The 17,281-nt window shown below is 33.7% G+C and overlaps 1 protein-coding gene across 2 annotated transcripts in view; it reads right to left on the reverse strand.

Moving 5' to 3' along the window:
• CNTNAP2 (contactin associated protein 2) overlaps nucleotides 1–17,281 on the reverse strand; it is a 1,715,168-nt gene that overhangs the window by 947,295 nt on the left and 750,592 nt on the right. For both annotated transcript variants that reach the window (XM_045565113.1, XM_045565114.1), the window contains 2 exons: nucleotides 6,165–6,368; nucleotides 1,659–1,843 (listed from right to left, as the gene is read on the reverse strand). In XM_045565113.1, coding sequence (XP_045421069.1) covers nucleotides 1,659–1,843; nucleotides 6,165–6,368 — 389 coding nt within the window. The remainder of the gene's footprint in view (nucleotides 1–1,658; nucleotides 1,844–6,164; nucleotides 6,369–17,281) is intronic.

The raw sequence follows: 17,281 nt of genomic DNA on the forward strand, positions 1-17,281 counted from the left end.
ACCTCTTCTATGGCACTTCAGAGTTTATTAATGGAAGATGAATAATTTATCGGTAAGATCTCTCATACACTGGGAGAAAAGTTACATGAGCCAAGACTTACACTAACTTGAAGAAGATAGAAATTCCTGGGATTTTCACATTATTTTATTTTCGATAATCAGTTCTCTTTAATGAGATATTTTTTGGGGGAAGGGAGACAACTATATACAGCTCTAAATTTTGTCATTTCCAATTAAAATTTTATGGTGAACATATTCCACACTCTTAAAAATTTGTTTGTAAATATAGATAATACAAATATATGTATATATATTTATCTGCAATTTCAAAACTAAGTGCCAAGGACCGTTAAAATGTCATAGTAAACTCATCGGAATGGCATAGTATATTTTACATTTTTAAAGGAAACACAATTCTTGACATCCTTTGGACGTTGTATAAAACACTAGCTTGAGGTAGTTTACTTTTCCAATATTAGATCATGCTGCATTCCTTTTAATGAGATACCACTTTTGTGAAGTTGGGGTTTTGGTCCTTACTCTTATAAAAACAGATTATCCCATTAAATAAAAAGTGGAATAGAAAATTAGGATGTCAATGTCAAATCTGATTCAAAAACCTGACAATTGTGCAGTGCAAGAGCACTTATCCCCACAGTAATAATTACTGTAATTTAAGAATGAAATAAAAATACACTTTTATTTTATGAGCATTTCTTCAAATGGCTACCAAATTTGGGGGACATAAATTTTTAAGTTGTTTTGGGCCTAGTACTCGTGTGGAAAAAGTACTAAGACACAAAGGGCTCCAGGAACTAAGACAGTCTGGAAGCCTCTGGCTGAACAATATTTTATACTTTTTATTTTACTATTATGCTGTTTTTATATATTTAGTGTTATCCCTATTCTCCTAGTATACATTATACTGTGACAAACATATTCTTAAAGAACTCTTACCTTCACATATGATTAACAGTTTTAATGAACATTTTAAGGTTGAATTGTTCTCCAAACAATTTATTTTAAAATCTGATGTGTCTACTAAGTTATGAGAATATTCTTTTTACCGTATCAATATTATCATTGATTGTTTCTTAATATCTACATATTGGGAAGGTAAAATTTGTCTTTTTATTTATGGACAATCTTCAAAATATTCTATATTTTACTTTATTTATTTTATGACAATTATATCTGAGAAAATAGAACTTGTCAAAAGACCTATCTGCAGCTATGAATTTATAAATGACTTAATAAAAACCAGAAAATAGGATTGCTTATTGAATATTTTATAATAAACATTAGACAATCCTGTGTTTGCAACATTCTGCATATTCTCAAGAGCAATTGGCAACATAGTGGAAAGGGGACAAATTGATTTATTCTGAACTTATTACATGAGCTGATAGCATGGTCCCTTTCTTCAAATTATTACATTGGTACCAAGATTAAATATATTTTAATAATGTTTCATGACTATCAATTTAGAAATAAATGACACATTCATAAATTAGGTTTTAAAATTGTTACTTTCTTTTCATTTGCAAAAGAAAATGAAAATAGCGTGGGTACATATATGATTAACAGTGATACTACAGGACAGGAGGAGAGGGGCAGTCACTCAACACCTATCACAATTTATATGTCATCACGAGTACCTCGTAGTCCAAGTCCAGGTAGTCAAACTCTCCGTTGGTGCGGAAGTGCTGCGTGCTCCTGTCCAGAGTGAGGTTAATGCTCCGTCCCTGGCGCTCGACCACGACAGAGTGCCAGTGGTGATCGTCCAGCAAACTTCCTGTCATCACTGATGTGTGGCCGTATATGGGGCCTAGCTGGTTGCTTCCTAAGTTATAAGTGTGAAAAGAAAAAAACAAGGCAACGATCTCACAGCCAACTCCATGTAGCGGAAGATACTTCATTTACAACACCTAGAGGCTGGCATTCCATCAAAGCTCCACCCAGTGAAGGTAACCTGGGAAAACCAGTGTGTAACTATACCTTAAGAAAGTTCATGTATAAAGTACACAAAAGTTATTAAATCTGGGGAAAAAAATATGCTCCCTGAAAAAAACAAATTTTTTTTTTTTTTTTGACTGTGCCATGAATTCTGCTAAATTTTGGCAGGTTCCTTATAAAGTCAGTGTCACGTGGGCTTTGATGTCAGTCAGCATGCTGAGTTCTGATGCTGCCTCCACCGGCAGCTCAGGGTATGATCCTGGGGAAGTTGACGGATACTCTGGGTCTCTGTTTTCTCATACATAGAATGGGGAAGGTAGTAGTGGCTGCTTTATAAGGTGGCTTGACGATTAAATGAGTGCGTATATGCAAGGAATTTAATAAACTTCCTGTCATTTATAGAGCATAACTGTTACCTGTCAGTCTTTTACTACTCTTACCATTCTTGATCAAGACAACATAGCATGACAATTTTCAGATTCTGTTGACTCCAAAGGCTATAGTAAAATACTATCTAATATTTTAATGACATGGAAAATTTACATTATCCTTTAAATTAAAAAGGAAACATTCAGAAATATATATATGTAACATTAATCTAGTCTTGAAATAAGATTTCCAAAGAAACAAAATTATAAATGAGAGTAAACGTTAAAGTAGAATCCAAAATGTTTACGTTCACTAAGTTTAACTCTGATATTTCCTTTCATTCTTGTTTTTTTTAAGAGACAGTGTCTTGCTCCGTCACCTATGCTAGAGTGCAGAGCTCACTGTAACCTTGAACTCCTGGGTTCACACCATCCTCCAGCCTCAGTCTCCTGTGTAGCTGGACTACAGGCTGGGACTTTAGGCACATGCTACCATGCCTGGCTAATTTTTTAAAATTTTTTTGTAGAGATTCATTCTTGCTATGTTGTTCAGGCTGGTCTCAAACTCCTGGCCTCAAGCAATTCTCCTGCCTCGGCCTTCCAAAGCAGTGGGATTATAGGCATGAGCCACCATGCTTGACCTTCATTCTTCTATTTTGTCTACTCAAGTATTGCTTTTTATGGTGAGGCAAAGTTAAATGCTATAAGAATATAACAAGGTTTCATAATAAATAGCATAATGGAAATGAGAGAGATAAACAATTGACTGTCACATTAAGTTCTTCCTTTTTTTTTTCTTTTTGACATTTAGTATGCTAATGATCCCTGTACTGTATACTTTCTATGGTTTTCCTAGATCAACTTTTCTTCACTTGTGGTGATAAAAATCAAAGGGTGATGTGTGATTGTGTGTGTGTGTGTAAAATGAGAGAGAGAGAAGGAAAGGGTGTAGAAGAAGAGGAGGAAGAGAGAAAGAAAAGTAGGAACTAGTATGAGTGAAAAGGCTGCACTGAGTGTTATTACTTAAAATATTTTCACTGGAAGACTGAGAGCAGGCTGATATGCCTGATATGTAGGTAAATGCATTGAAGAGTGACAGGAGATATTTGAGTGGATGTATTTCCCTGGTTGTCATAAATTCTAGGCAGTCAGTAAAACTCTGTAAGTAAACTGCTTTCCAGTGAAAAGGTAATAAAGTTTTTTTGTGAGCTCGTATAATCAGTTACTTGTTTCAAAAGAGTAATGTCATACCTCTATAAACCACAGTTGATTTTAAAAGGTTATTCTACATGTTTCATTTGGGGAAAAGAAGTTTGAAAAAATAAACATCTTTAGATATAATTCAACTGCTGTGTGTGTGTGTATGTGTGCGTGCACGCGTATGCATGAAGGAACATATTTTACAACAGTACTTATATTTTTCTGGTTTCTCTTTCTCCATCACTTCTTTGTTTAATCTATTGGGTCTGTTTTAAAATTATTTCAGTCTATTTTCCCCTAGGTAGTACAAATGTCTACAGATATATTGTCAAACTATTTTTACAAAAATACTTTCTGATTTGCAGAACAGTATAAAGGAATTTCTGTAACATATTCACCAGCACTGATAGCATTTTAAAATCTATTTACTTACATGAGAAATAGTAGTATTTTGTTATTTTATAGTGTATTTCTTTTGTAACTAGTGTGGTTGAGTATTTGTTGATCATAGTATATTTGAATTTTTATATTTTTTCTTTTATGTTTTTTCTATCCTTTGCCTGTATTTTCTCTTAACATCTTGGTATTATTATGCAGTAGCATAATTTCTTGTTAATGAGCTACACTGAACCTCTATATATGACATTTGTATTTGTCAGGTTTTGTATGTATAACAGTATAATTATTACAATAAAAATGACATTTTGTGTAATTAAGTGACCCAGACTTTTTGTGTGATTTTCCTTCTTTCTTCTTTTCTTATAGAAGCTACTATTTCAATCAAATCAGATTTTGAATGTGAAAGTTTTATAATAAAGGGTATATCTTTAAGATGAAGTATCATTACCTATAAAAAACTAAAGTTGCATTTTTTAGTATAATACTAGTTTTAAAAGTAATAAAATTAACATGAGATACAAGCCATTAATCAGGAATGTTTGGAGCACTCAAACTGATAATTGACAAAGAAGCCAACAAGCTTGGAATCTTCAGATTCCACTGTAATTTTGAATGCTAGTACCTGTTGTGGTTCTTCATTTTAGCTTTAAGTAAATCCTAGTGACATTATCAACATGCAAACATATATTACTATTGTCCATTTAAACACAACAAAAACCCAAAACCAAACAGTAACTCCTTTGAGTTCACCTTCTTCTTCAGCCAACATTTCATTTCCCTGCTTCCTTCATTTCTAGTTGACTATATTCAAAATATTTATTTCCGCATCTTTCATTCTTTTTTAAACCTGTAGAATAGTCAATAAAACTTTTGTCTTTTCTATTCCACTGAGAGTAAATTAATAATAACTTCCATGCTGTCAAAGCCAATATTCACTTCTCTACCTTCACCTTCCATGACATTTTAGATGAATTCAGCAAAGTTTAGATAAATTCAACAGTTTTTTGTTTGCTTGGTCTCTGTGATACTACATGTTCTTTATTTCCTCTTAGTCACTGTCTATTTCTTCTCTGTCTCCATTTTAGCACCTTTTCCTCTCCGTCTTACATAGGTGACTCCATAATAGAATGCTCTACTTAGATGTTTAATAAGCAACTCAAAGGAACCATGTTCAAACAGAGTGCTAGAATTCCTCCTAAAGTTTTCTCTAGTTCTGACAATGACACTAATGTCCTTTTGGTGCTCAAATCAAATCCCAGGAATCATTCTTTATTTCTACTCTTTTTCTCTTATACCATTTTCAATGCATCAAAAGTCATGCTGAATTTACCACTAAAATAATTTCCCTGCTGGACACATTTCTCTGCATCTCCACTGAAATCCACCTCATATAAGCTATTATTATCTCTCACCCAAACTACGCAAAAGTCCTGCTTTGAGCCTCATGCCGACACAAGCAATTCTTCTTATGGAAGTCTCAGCGTACTTTCAAAAATAAGACCATAATATCATATGGTTTAAAGCCTTCCCATAGCTTCCCATTCTTATATCTAAACCCTGTACCATGCCCTGCAAGATCCCACGGGATTTAGACAATTTCCACTTCTTGGATTTCATTTTCTATTTTAGTAACTCACTACCTTTATCCACATCCACCTCCTGCTTTGTGCGTGCCAACTCCTTGTCTTCAGTGATCCTTCTCTATGAAACCCTCTCCCTCTTCATGTTTTCCTGGCAAGTTTCTCGTCATTGCTCAGATCTGACCTTGAACATTTCCTCCTCAGAAAGGACTTTCCTTACTACACATCCTAATGTTGGCCCCGATGCCTCTGAAAGGGACATATGAACCTATGCCTCTTAGCATAGTAACCTATTTAATAGATCTCATGACACTCGTTATTTAAAGACATTTTGTTTTGTTGTTTTAAAATAATAATCATAGATGATATATTGTCTGATCCCTCTACTAGGTCATAAACTTCATTAGTTTAAGGACGTTGTCTCTTTGGTCCCTGTTGTGTGCCAAAGGCTAGCAGAGTACCTTGTATAGTACAGGTACAATAAACATTTTTTGAAAGAACAGTATATCATTATATACCAACCAATAAGGATTAAGAATGAATTGACAACATAATATGAACTTTTTTTATAATTTACACTTTAAAGGGTTAAGCAATATTAACATTTTCCTAATGGGAACCTTAGTAAATGGAAAGAATGGTACCATGAGGCCGAACATACCTAAGTTTAAACTGAGGACCAGCTTGGCTTTTTTCAGTTCCAGAGTAATGTAATCCCCTTGCTGCCCTTCTCCATGTAAGATTACTCCTTCGCTTTCAGAGGTTTTAAATTTCAGGGCAATGACATCCTTCAGTGTTTTCATCTTCTTGTTTCTGAATCTATATGGTAACACAACATGGCCATCAAAGTTGATAACATCAGCCCCTAAAAGAATAAAAAGAAATAACATTTTAGTTCAGTCACTGCATGTTACAATCCACCTCCAATGGGTGCTTGCACAGAATAACTGAGAATTAAAGAAGTGTTTTCCTGAGAAGTCTAGAATGCCAGGTTCTTATTTTATTTTTTATTTTGATTTACAATGCTTTTAAAAGGGGATTTTATGGGGAGTGTTGATAAAGAACGATCATAAAAGCCCCTATCAATATAAAATTTTACTTTGTAATATTATTACAGTAATATACACTCAATCAATGTGTTGTATGCTTCAAATTTTAACTTAGGAACGTAAAGTTTAGTCCAAAAAAGTAAATATTAATTGACATAAATTTTTTTTATCCCTAAGATTTTGCAAGAGTCAATGTTTTCTTCCTTAATGATGATAATTCTTCATGATTTTTAAGTGTATACTTTACTCAAAAATTGCTTTTTTTGACACAAGAATGAAGACACTTGGAAAACAGTGTTTGGTGGTATATTCATTTTTTTTTTTGAATGGTTTTTACATTCCACTACTATTTTAGTAAACTTTACTGTAATATTCAGAGTTTATAGCCTATTGGACTTTAGAAAACGTGTTAGAAGGTCTTCTTAGGCATCGTGCGTCAAATTCATTATTAGCTCCTTGCATTTGAAATAGAGAATTGGGCATCAATGTTATTGACTACATTGAACACGGATACCCTCACTTACCCGTATATGAGTTAGAAGAACAAATATCTAGCCTGTATTATGACTCCAGCAGTTCTAATTTTAAGCAATTACATCAAAATAACAAAAGTATGTAAGTACAAGTACAGAAAATTTTGTCACTATTGTCTGAAATAGGTGATTGTGAGGATTGGTTTTATAAATGCTACTTGTGCACATCATGAGATATTATGTTTTATACATTATCGGTCAATGGGTTCCCAATTCATGGAACAGTCCAAAGATACATTATAAACATCCAGATCAAACATTGAGTTCAAACAGGAGCTTGGTTACCATCATTACACTTTGTCGTTAAAATATTTTCAAAATTCCATTTCTGTTGGCTTTTCGTTTTTAAATCATAGAAAACCTAGTTAGACTAGATAGTTCTAATTACTTTAGAATTACAAACCTGGACAAAGCTAGCCTCTAGGTTTTGGGCAAGGTCTGGCTAAAGAACTCCACAGGGAAGCATTAGAGAAAAATAATAGCAGTTTAAAGCCTGTCAGAGAAATGTTTTCTCATTTCGTGTCCTAGTTCTCTTGCATTTGTTTACTTCAATCACCACAGGGAACACCTGGGCTCGCTGTGTAAGTAGAGCATACCACCAGATAAACCCCCAGGCGGTGAGGGGGCAGACGGGCAGAAATACTGTAACCCCACCCACTCTTTTTTGCTTTCCAATTTTTTGATTTTACCTAATTCTAAATTTGATTTTACCTAATTCTTACAGTGAGTTGTTGTGAATACAGTTATTTCAAACATTACTTAAAATTAAATCTAAGCTTTCCTTTCAAATTGTCAATGGCTTTCACATGCTTTAAAAATATTTGTCTTCCTATCCCAAATATTTATGTTCTTAATATTTCTGGACACTGGACAATGTTAAATTATGAAAAGTTTAAAAAAACTTTAAGTTTTAAATCTTATAATCAGTTCTTTATTGCCCATAAAAAGACTTTCTTAATCAACAGAATTCTGTTCTCTGAGACTGTGAATCACAGAGGTTTATTTTAATATGAGGGGAAAAAAATCAGCCATTAAATTTTGGCTTCTGCTAACACTGCAAAGCCAATTAGACTTTAGCTTAATCATCTATACTGTCACAGCTGAATTCCAATGGCAATGTCTTTATCATCTGTGATGAGAAATAAAGGAGAGAAAAAAATGGAATCTGCTTTTCAGATCCCAGATTGAATTCATAATCCAGCAGTTGGTAGAAATTACTTTTTGTCTTGAAAAGTGAATAAATGAAAAAAAGAAGGATGGAGTAAATTCCGAACTCTAGAAAGAAATGCTGCAGTCAATTTCACGGCAGGGACAGGTGAATAACAGACACATCATTGTTTTCTATATATGTATGTGTCATATGTGTATTATGTATATATTTTTATGTCAGTATATGTTAATTGACATAAAATGTTTCTCATTCATCTTTCAGGAAGTAAATGTTCTCTGAGCTTGGGTAAAGGAAAGAATTCACCTTTCCTATATTTTCTCCTAAATCGAAACCTACATTCAGTTTCAGGTACAGCATAGTGAGTTATGCAAATATTGATGCCTTTCTGCCTTCCTTTTAGGATAATGAAAAAATGTGACAGAAAGAATGAGTAGGTTTGTTTTTTGAGACAGTCCTAAGCTATTAATAAAAACAGGAAGGAAATCTATTCATGTAGAACAAGTCTGATTTTACAATGATAAGTGGTCAGTAGTCAGCTGGGAAACTGATATGGTGCTCTGCAAGTCAGATCTCCTACAGTATAAATGAAATTGTCTTTCTACGAATAGGTTAAATGCTCCCAATATATCAGCATGTTCTCTTGTGGATATGAGCCCAAAGGTGTCTTGAAAATTATAAAATTCCTAGAAATAATCTATGGTTATAATTTACACTTAAACACATACTATATACTTTAAGAGTCTGGGATATTGTACAATAATGTATATACCATCCATCAGAGTTTGGCTCTATTTCCTACAAAAATACATTTAAATTTCTTTTGACATCTAATAATATGTTGGGCTTATTTAGGGACAAGCCACTTTTTTCTTCTATTATGCTGATTGCTTATCACTTCCTAGAATTAAGTTTTCTATGCAGTGATTAAATATGTATGGTTGAACTGTTTAAGCAATCTGAACAGCAATAATGGCTAGTCAAAAAGTGAATGCAAAATCATAGTGTTTCCACAGTTTTGTTTCTAACAATAACTCAGAGAGCTGGTAGTATGCCCAATTCATCAAACCATCATGGTAGAAAGGTTTTGTTTTTTTTAATTATTATTATTTAGTCTTTACTTTCTAAATTTGAATAAGATAATTTAGAGAAGTGCTTACCACCTAAAGATTTTAATATTTTTAAAGATATTTTTGCTATATATTTTACTACAAAAATATGTTTATTGTTAAAAAGAAATTAACACAGAGATATAGAAAAGTGAATCCCAAGCACAAGAGATCACCAATATTAATGGGTAATAGGTTGGTGCATATCCTAGATTTTATATATTTTCCTACCTATCTATCCATCTATCTAATGTATGGAATAATTCATATGTATACATATAATACATATGCATATAATATATAAATGCATATATACATGTTTTATATATACATTTTATATATATATATATGATGAGAGGGAAAGAAAGAGAGAGAGAGAGAGAAGGTGGCAGGAGGGAGTAGAGAAGAGGGAGGAGAATTTCACTTCATTTAGTTATGGTCCAAAATGCACAATGATAGTTTGGGTTTTGGGTAATATAATATTTATAGCATGGGAAAAATTTATGTTTTAGTTAATATGTTTTATTGACCTTCATACACCAAGGCCATTATAAAAGTGAAAATATAGATATAATTTGAAGCTGTAATTTATCCTATTTGAAAAAATAAAAAAAATTTGAATATAGCACACCAACAAGTAAGAATTACTTTTAGTAAAAGGCAAGAGATTTATACGATCTGAAGAGAAACCAGAGTATAGAATTACTTTGAATATCTTGTTTTTTCATTAAAATGTTTCACTTACTTGTAGAAGATCTGAGAGAAAAGAGACAGTTTAAAAAAATTAAAAGGGCATAATTTTATTTTTCTGAAGTAACCAATGACAATATACCATTTATGATCATTTTTAAATTGCATACACAAAATAAAGATTCTATCTATGTATGTACATAGATATACATAGGGATAATTCTGTACGTAGTTTTATGTTTGTTTTTTGTTACAGGACATTTTTTTAACCTCACCTCATAATTTTTTTTTTCCAAAACAGGATTTTGATTAGCTAAATATCTACCGTCATTTGGATGTCAAATTCCTTCAGTAAGAATTTGTGGTTGCAATTTTGTTTTTAAAATAAACATTTTATTGTGAAATAATTTTAGATTTAGAGACAAACTGAAAAGGTAGTTGGAAGGATAACACTCTCATGCATTTCACACAGCTTCTTCTAATATTAACATTTTACATAATGTGGTATATTTGTTGAAACTAAAAAATTAACTTAAGTACTGTTAACTAAAATATAGATTATACTTGGATTTTCCAGTTTTTCACTAATGTTTTGTTGCTTTTGTTGTTCCAGGATTCAATCCAAAATCTCACACTATATTTAGTTATCATGTCTCCTTGGTCTCCTCTAATCTGTGACTGTTTCTGTATCTTTCTTTGTCTTTCATAATTTTGATACTTTAGAAGAGTAGTGATTAGGTATTTTGTAGAATCCACAAGTTGGGTATGTCTGATGTTTTCTTAGCACTACCCTGGTATTACTTATGTTTGGGAATAATATCGCAAAATTGTGGTGTCATGCACCTTAAATATATACAATTTTTATTTGTAAATTATACTTCAATAAAGATGGAAAAATAATAAGACTTTCAATTAGAGAAAAAAGAAAACAAAATCAAAGACATTCTCTTTTAAAAAACTAAATATAAGGCATTTCATAAATATATATAAAGCTTACAAATTTAAAAGAAAATTAGTGAAGATGTTAACAAGTTAGTATTGAATATAACATTACATAATTTTTGCAAATAAATGCCAAATCACTTCAAGAGTTTGAAATATCTCTGAAACTAAAGTTTAAAAATACTAGAAGATGGAATTTGCTTAGTTTTGCAAATTTTACACAAATGTAAATCTACATATTCTTTTTATAAGTCAGAGAATATTTTTGATACATTGACCATTCTTTACAAAATAGTGTGACTGCCATCTTCACTCTCCCTTTATTCCTTTTCATAGCCTTTTTCTCTGCCTGACATGCTGATATATTTGCATCTCTGTAGCATATCTCCTCTGAGACTGTTTTGTTCCATTCTGGAGCTCAGTACTTAACCAGTGCCTGAAAAAGTCAGTGTTCATTAAACATCTGTTCAGTGATTGAATGTTGTCACTCATATTTCAATTAATTGGGTTACAGTATAATAAAACTATTATGCTTTTTAATTAAAACTTAGAATCACTAGATTGAAAGAAATTGTGAGAATTTCTCTGATCTACCTTGGTGCCACAGCTATAAATATACCAAAGGTTTCAACTGTCAGAAAAAACCCAGAATGATAATATTAGGCTACTTTTAGGGGATTGTGGTGGTAGGTGAAAATTTATTCCACTATTTTTAATTGAATTAGTTCTGAAACAGACATTAACTTTGGTGGAGTCTATCTCATTCCAACAGTACATTTTGATACAAGTGCTTTCTTCAAACTCACTATCTTTTTTTTTTAAAGTTATCTGTGATTTAAAGCTAAATAAATAGCCAAAAGAGATTTAAAAAACGTTGGTACAGCTACTTTAGAGTAATAGCAGCAAATTAGCCTTCTCCTGGTCCTTTAAAAAAAGTAATCAACAATAAATTAGGATATATTTTGAACTAATTAAAACAGGGGAACTGGAATGTTCCTAACACAAAGAAATGATAAAGGCTTGAGGTGATGGATGCCCCGATTACTCTGGTTTGATTAATACGCATTGTATGCCCGTATCGAAACATCACATGTACCCTATAAATAGATGTAACTATTATGTACCCATAATAATTAAAAATAAAAAAAATGAATGATTTTTAAAAAATGATTTTTCAGAGGTAGCCTCTGAAAAATTACTTCCACTTGGGGAAAAATGAAACAAAACAAAAATCTCAAAGGCTCTTCTTTCACGAAGGCCAACATCTCACATTTTGTACGGCATTTCTTCTTCAAATGCGTAGCTTTGCCCTTAAGTGCTTGAAATCTCATAGTACAACAATATCAGAGGTATCTGATTTCATTTCTGCATAAAATTTAGACTCCAATATCCAATTGCCTGAAGACTGATCCACAGGCATGTTCTACAGGCATAGCTCACTCTACTTGTCCAACACATAATTCTTTTCCTGAGCCTCACGCCAGACATCTGGGACTTTCCTGAATGCCCCCTTTTCTTGCCCATCCACACTTAGCTAGTTCCAATCCTGTGAAATTTAGCACTTCTGTATTTTCTAAACTCATGGCTTACTTTTATCTATCCCACCACCAGCTACCATCACCTCTCGTGTTACCTGCGTGTTAACATCGTTCAGTGAACGATTCTCATCCTCCAGTCTTCTTTCCCTTAAACCTATCCACCACTCAGAAGCCAGAAGGACCTTTCTGAAACAAACTCTCTTGCCAAAAAGGCCAAAATCCGAGCTCTTCAGTGTGGCCTGTAACAACCTTAATGAGAGATCTCCCTTTTAGCATCATTGTTCTCTTTTTGTGCTAATCATGGTAAACTGACTGAATCTCTTGCTAATGTCACCCAGGGCCTTTCCTCATGCTGTGCTCACTTTCTTCAATGAACAGCCATTTTTTCTTCAACTGGTTTATTTTAGGCATCTTTCAAGCCTCAGATAAGCCTCCCTCACCGGAAGGCTCTGCTGTGTGAAGCAGCCTTTGCCTGTCGTACCACAGCACCGTGCATACTTTTGTCCTATCACTTCTCACGTTGGATTGAAATGACCTTTTTATGGGTTTGATTTCTCCTGTGGTATTTCAGCTCTTCTAAGGTACAGACTGGATTGCTCTATTTTGTATTTCTGGCACAATAAACACTTATTAAATTGATGTAAACATAATTTGTGTTTAAGACAAGCAAAAGGAGAATTGTTCTATGTTCTTATTTCCCCTCAAACCATAGCTGGTGCCATGCAGTTCACCTGCTAAGAGTACAGACTTACACATTATTTAGTGGTATGCATTTATATAAATATTGCAACCACGGATTTCTGATAGGAATAAATTGCTTAAAATATGAAATGCTTCTATTATACTCACAATGGAGTACATATTTGTTTATAAATCAAAGGCTAAAACATTTAACTCCAATATGAGTTTAAATACAACATATATACTCTCCTTATAATTGAATACGTTTATGAGAAGCTTGCCTATTCTAAGAATAAAGTTAAGTTTTAAACGTATTTTAACATAGTCAAGGTAACTGAGACAGTTACTGATTTATAGAAGCAACATGGATTTATTCCTGCATGTTAATATTTTTTTCATTTTTGGATTACTTCATAAAAAAACTATAAAGCATGATAAAGTCATGAATAGCTAATCATGTGGTTGGCCCACCTGAGTTAAAACTAGACAAAAAATAAGCAATTTTTTGATATCATGTTATTAAAAATTATATTATTCAACCTCAAAAACCAAACCAAAAAAAAAAAACTGAGGTACCCTCTGCCTCCCCAAATGGTCATTTACACACACACAGACATTCATACCCATATTCTCTCTTTTGTCCTTTTCACTTGTGACCCACAGAACATCAGAAAATCAGAGGGATCTATTTCCAAGCAGGGTTATAGCTCGAATATATCTGATAATGCAGAGATAAGAGGCAATTTCTGAAAATTAGCATAAAATCTATTTGTAGGAAATTCATGTGGAAGCAATTTCTATTTATTTTTGTAAATCAAAAAGTCAAACAAATTAGACTTGCCTTCTCTAATATTGCTGTTTACTGAAAATAGCTCTTCAGCTTTTGACCATACAAAATCTCTTTTTCTTTTGGGGAAAAGACTATCTAGAATTATAAATCCTCAGTAAATGTTACACAGATGAGGAAAAGAACGAGACATCCAAAACTCCTCAGAATGTCTTTTGATTTAAATTATTCTCACCATTGATTTCAGATACATTTTAAAATCATTATTCAGTTAACCTTCTGGTTCCATTTAAAACATCACTGTCAGTGTTAGTGTCTGAATTTCCATACTGTATAGGCTAACAGACGTCAATTTGGTTGGAAGTGAAGCGAGAGAACTTGTTTTGAAGCTCACTTTTCATAGTAATTTATATAATATTGAGGAAAAATCAATGATCCCTATGAGTAAAGGTGAGTGATAGGTATGGGGAGACAGTGGCAGCCCCCTGGTCATTGCCTGAGGCTGTCATGGGTTCAGTGTCCCCACTGTATTAACCATGTCTTTTTTCTGTATTCTGATGCTTTGACATCTGGCACCCTGCTGACCCTGGAGGGACTGCCCCTCCCAGGATGAGCCAATTTCTAGAGATAGTTAACAAGTTGCCCACAAACGTACTTTTTAAATGTAAAATAACCAATCCAGAGTCCACACTCCAACTACCTCCTTTAGCTAACTCTCACTCTCTGGGCCAGTATCTACCTGCCCTAATCACCCCAGGGTCGGGTACCAGATGCCAGGAATGGCCCCTATGCCCAGAGCCCGCTGAAAAGGTTCAAACTCGCCAGACCTAAGCCACTTACCCTACCTCACCCATCTCTTCCCATGGAAACCACAATAAAGGCTCTTTCCAAGGGTCTCCCTGTTGCCCTCTGCTCCATGGTAAGTGTTTTCTGATATGTTGGCCTTACTATATCTCAAATTATCTATCAATACATTATATTTTAAAACATCCTCTTTTACCATACCTTACAAAAGAAGAGAAAAATCAAAGTTTTGATCAAATAAGACAAAAATCTTAGAATTATTGACAAGAGTTCTTCCATATAGCTACAAAAATATCCTTTCAAATAAATTTTAGAAACCATTATTACATGTCTGACGTCAACTAGTGTTCACTGAGATATCTACTTCCGTAGCACTGTGTCAAAACTGTGAGGTTATCAAGGCAAAGGGGTGAGTTTTGAGAAAGAACTAATACATGAGCTGTCTTGTGAAAAGAGAAGATGAAGTAAAATAATTTCAGACAGATAGGGAATAGCACATGCAATTGTTTTAAAAAGCTCAGATCTGTGTGACTATACAAGGCTCAAAGATCACGGATGGGGTTAGACTCAGAAGATGAAGGACCTAATGCTCCCTACAGAAGATGAGATTCTATGTGTGTAATGATGGTATTCTAAGTGGAAGGCACATGTTCCAGTTTGCATCTTGGAAAGACAAGCTGGTGTGGGAGAGCAGGAGAGGTGACGGTGTGGTAGAGAAGTAGGAAGTACAAAAACCTAGCCTCAAAGCAGCAGACACTCTTACAGTGTTGACAGAGGTTACACAAAATCAGAATTCAGGAAATACCGATGTCATTAAAAAATGCAAAACTTTTTGATGATGCATTTTTGCTATATAGAATTTCAAAGTAATTAAGGCTTTTAGGGTGATAGAAGAATTTCAGATGAATGTTCATAGTCATAATCTTGTACAAGCGTATGATAAATCCACTATTACCAAAGCCTCAGAACTTTCAATGGAATTGAAACTACCCTAAAAAGAAAAAAAAAAGTAGACAATTTTTGTTTGAAACATGCTAAATATTTGAGTCCACTTATTTGCACTATCTTAATTTTTAGACAGAATCAGTTTGTCACTCCTTTAGCTATCCAACAATTCATACTTTATCCTTTTCAAAACCATATCTAAGCAAACCATTTTTTTAACACTGTGAAACAATATTTTTCCAAACTGAATCTACTTCATCTATAATTTCTGCAAAGTTTTCTGAACATGTAGCAATATGTAATAGTAGTATAAAATCTAATTCTTACATGTTTTACTTTCTGTGCTTTCCTGAAAGCTAAATGAGTTGGTACAAATGATTCACACTTATTTGCAAGAACTGGGACATATGCTTGGTGTGTCCTGAGTTTATGCATATGGTGTAGTACATTACAGTTATGCTTTATTTTTTATCTGATTTCATATGCCTTTGGGTGAAACTTTTACCTCAACCATAAAATAGGATTAGTAAAGCTCAAAATGTACACATGTTGTGAGATACCGTGCTCTCTCCTCTTTGCTAGAGCAGTTGGGTCCTGTCTGGTAAAACATAAATGGCACTCTGTGGTCTGGTTATCAACACAGCTGAGTGGCTTGGGCATTGGAGGGAATCCGCTTCATGGTGAACTTGGGTGCTGTCTATTATACCTTGACACCTGCACGCTCACTGGGCCTTGTTGAACAGTTTGAATTAATTTATTTCCATAAATGAGCAATGCTCATACCACTTGTGCATAGATCTTAATTCTGACAAAGATAAAATTATCTGAAGCTCCTAAAATTAGAAGTTACAGCTTCCATGCTCAGAGAGGACAAGCAGTTCATATAAATGAGTGACGCTGGCTTGCTGTAAAAATCATATAGTTCCATCTATCTTTCACTTTCTCACTTTTGATAGTGATATGGATAAGAGATATATTACTTCCTGATTAGAACTCAGAGAAAAGATGCTAATTAATGGCTAAAAAACTTGGCCATGGTAGTGAAGAATCAATGAGAAGTTTCTATATTGTTTTATGGGTATAAAGGGGGCAGTCCCTGCCCACTTGTAGGTAACCGATGCTATGCAGCAATGCTGGTGTTACTTAAACATTCAATTTTTAAGAAAGGTCAGAAATCAAAATTTTTATAAAATTACCCTATTTTTAAATGTTGAGGCTAAGGCAAAAGGATTGCTTGAGACCAGGAATTTGAGACAATCCTGGGCAACACAGCGAGACCTCATCTCTAAAAAAAATTTTTTTAAGATTAGCCAGTCATGGTGGTGAGCACCTGTAATCCCAGGTACTCAGGAGGCTGAGGAAGGAGGACCACTTCAGCCCAGGAGTTCGAGGCTACAGTGAGCAATGATCACACCACTGTACCCCAGCTTGAGTGACAGAGTGAGACCCTGTCTTCAAAATAAATAAATAAATAGTATGTTAAACAGTTGATTTGGGGCTGACAGAGGCTGCTAGCTACTGGCCCACAGATA

Source organism: Lemur catta, chromosome 11 (genome assembly GCF_020740605.2).
Source record: "Lemur catta isolate mLemCat1 chromosome 11, mLemCat1.pri, whole genome shotgun sequence".
NCBI lineage: Eukaryota > Metazoa > Chordata > Mammalia > Primates > Lemuridae > Lemur > Lemur catta.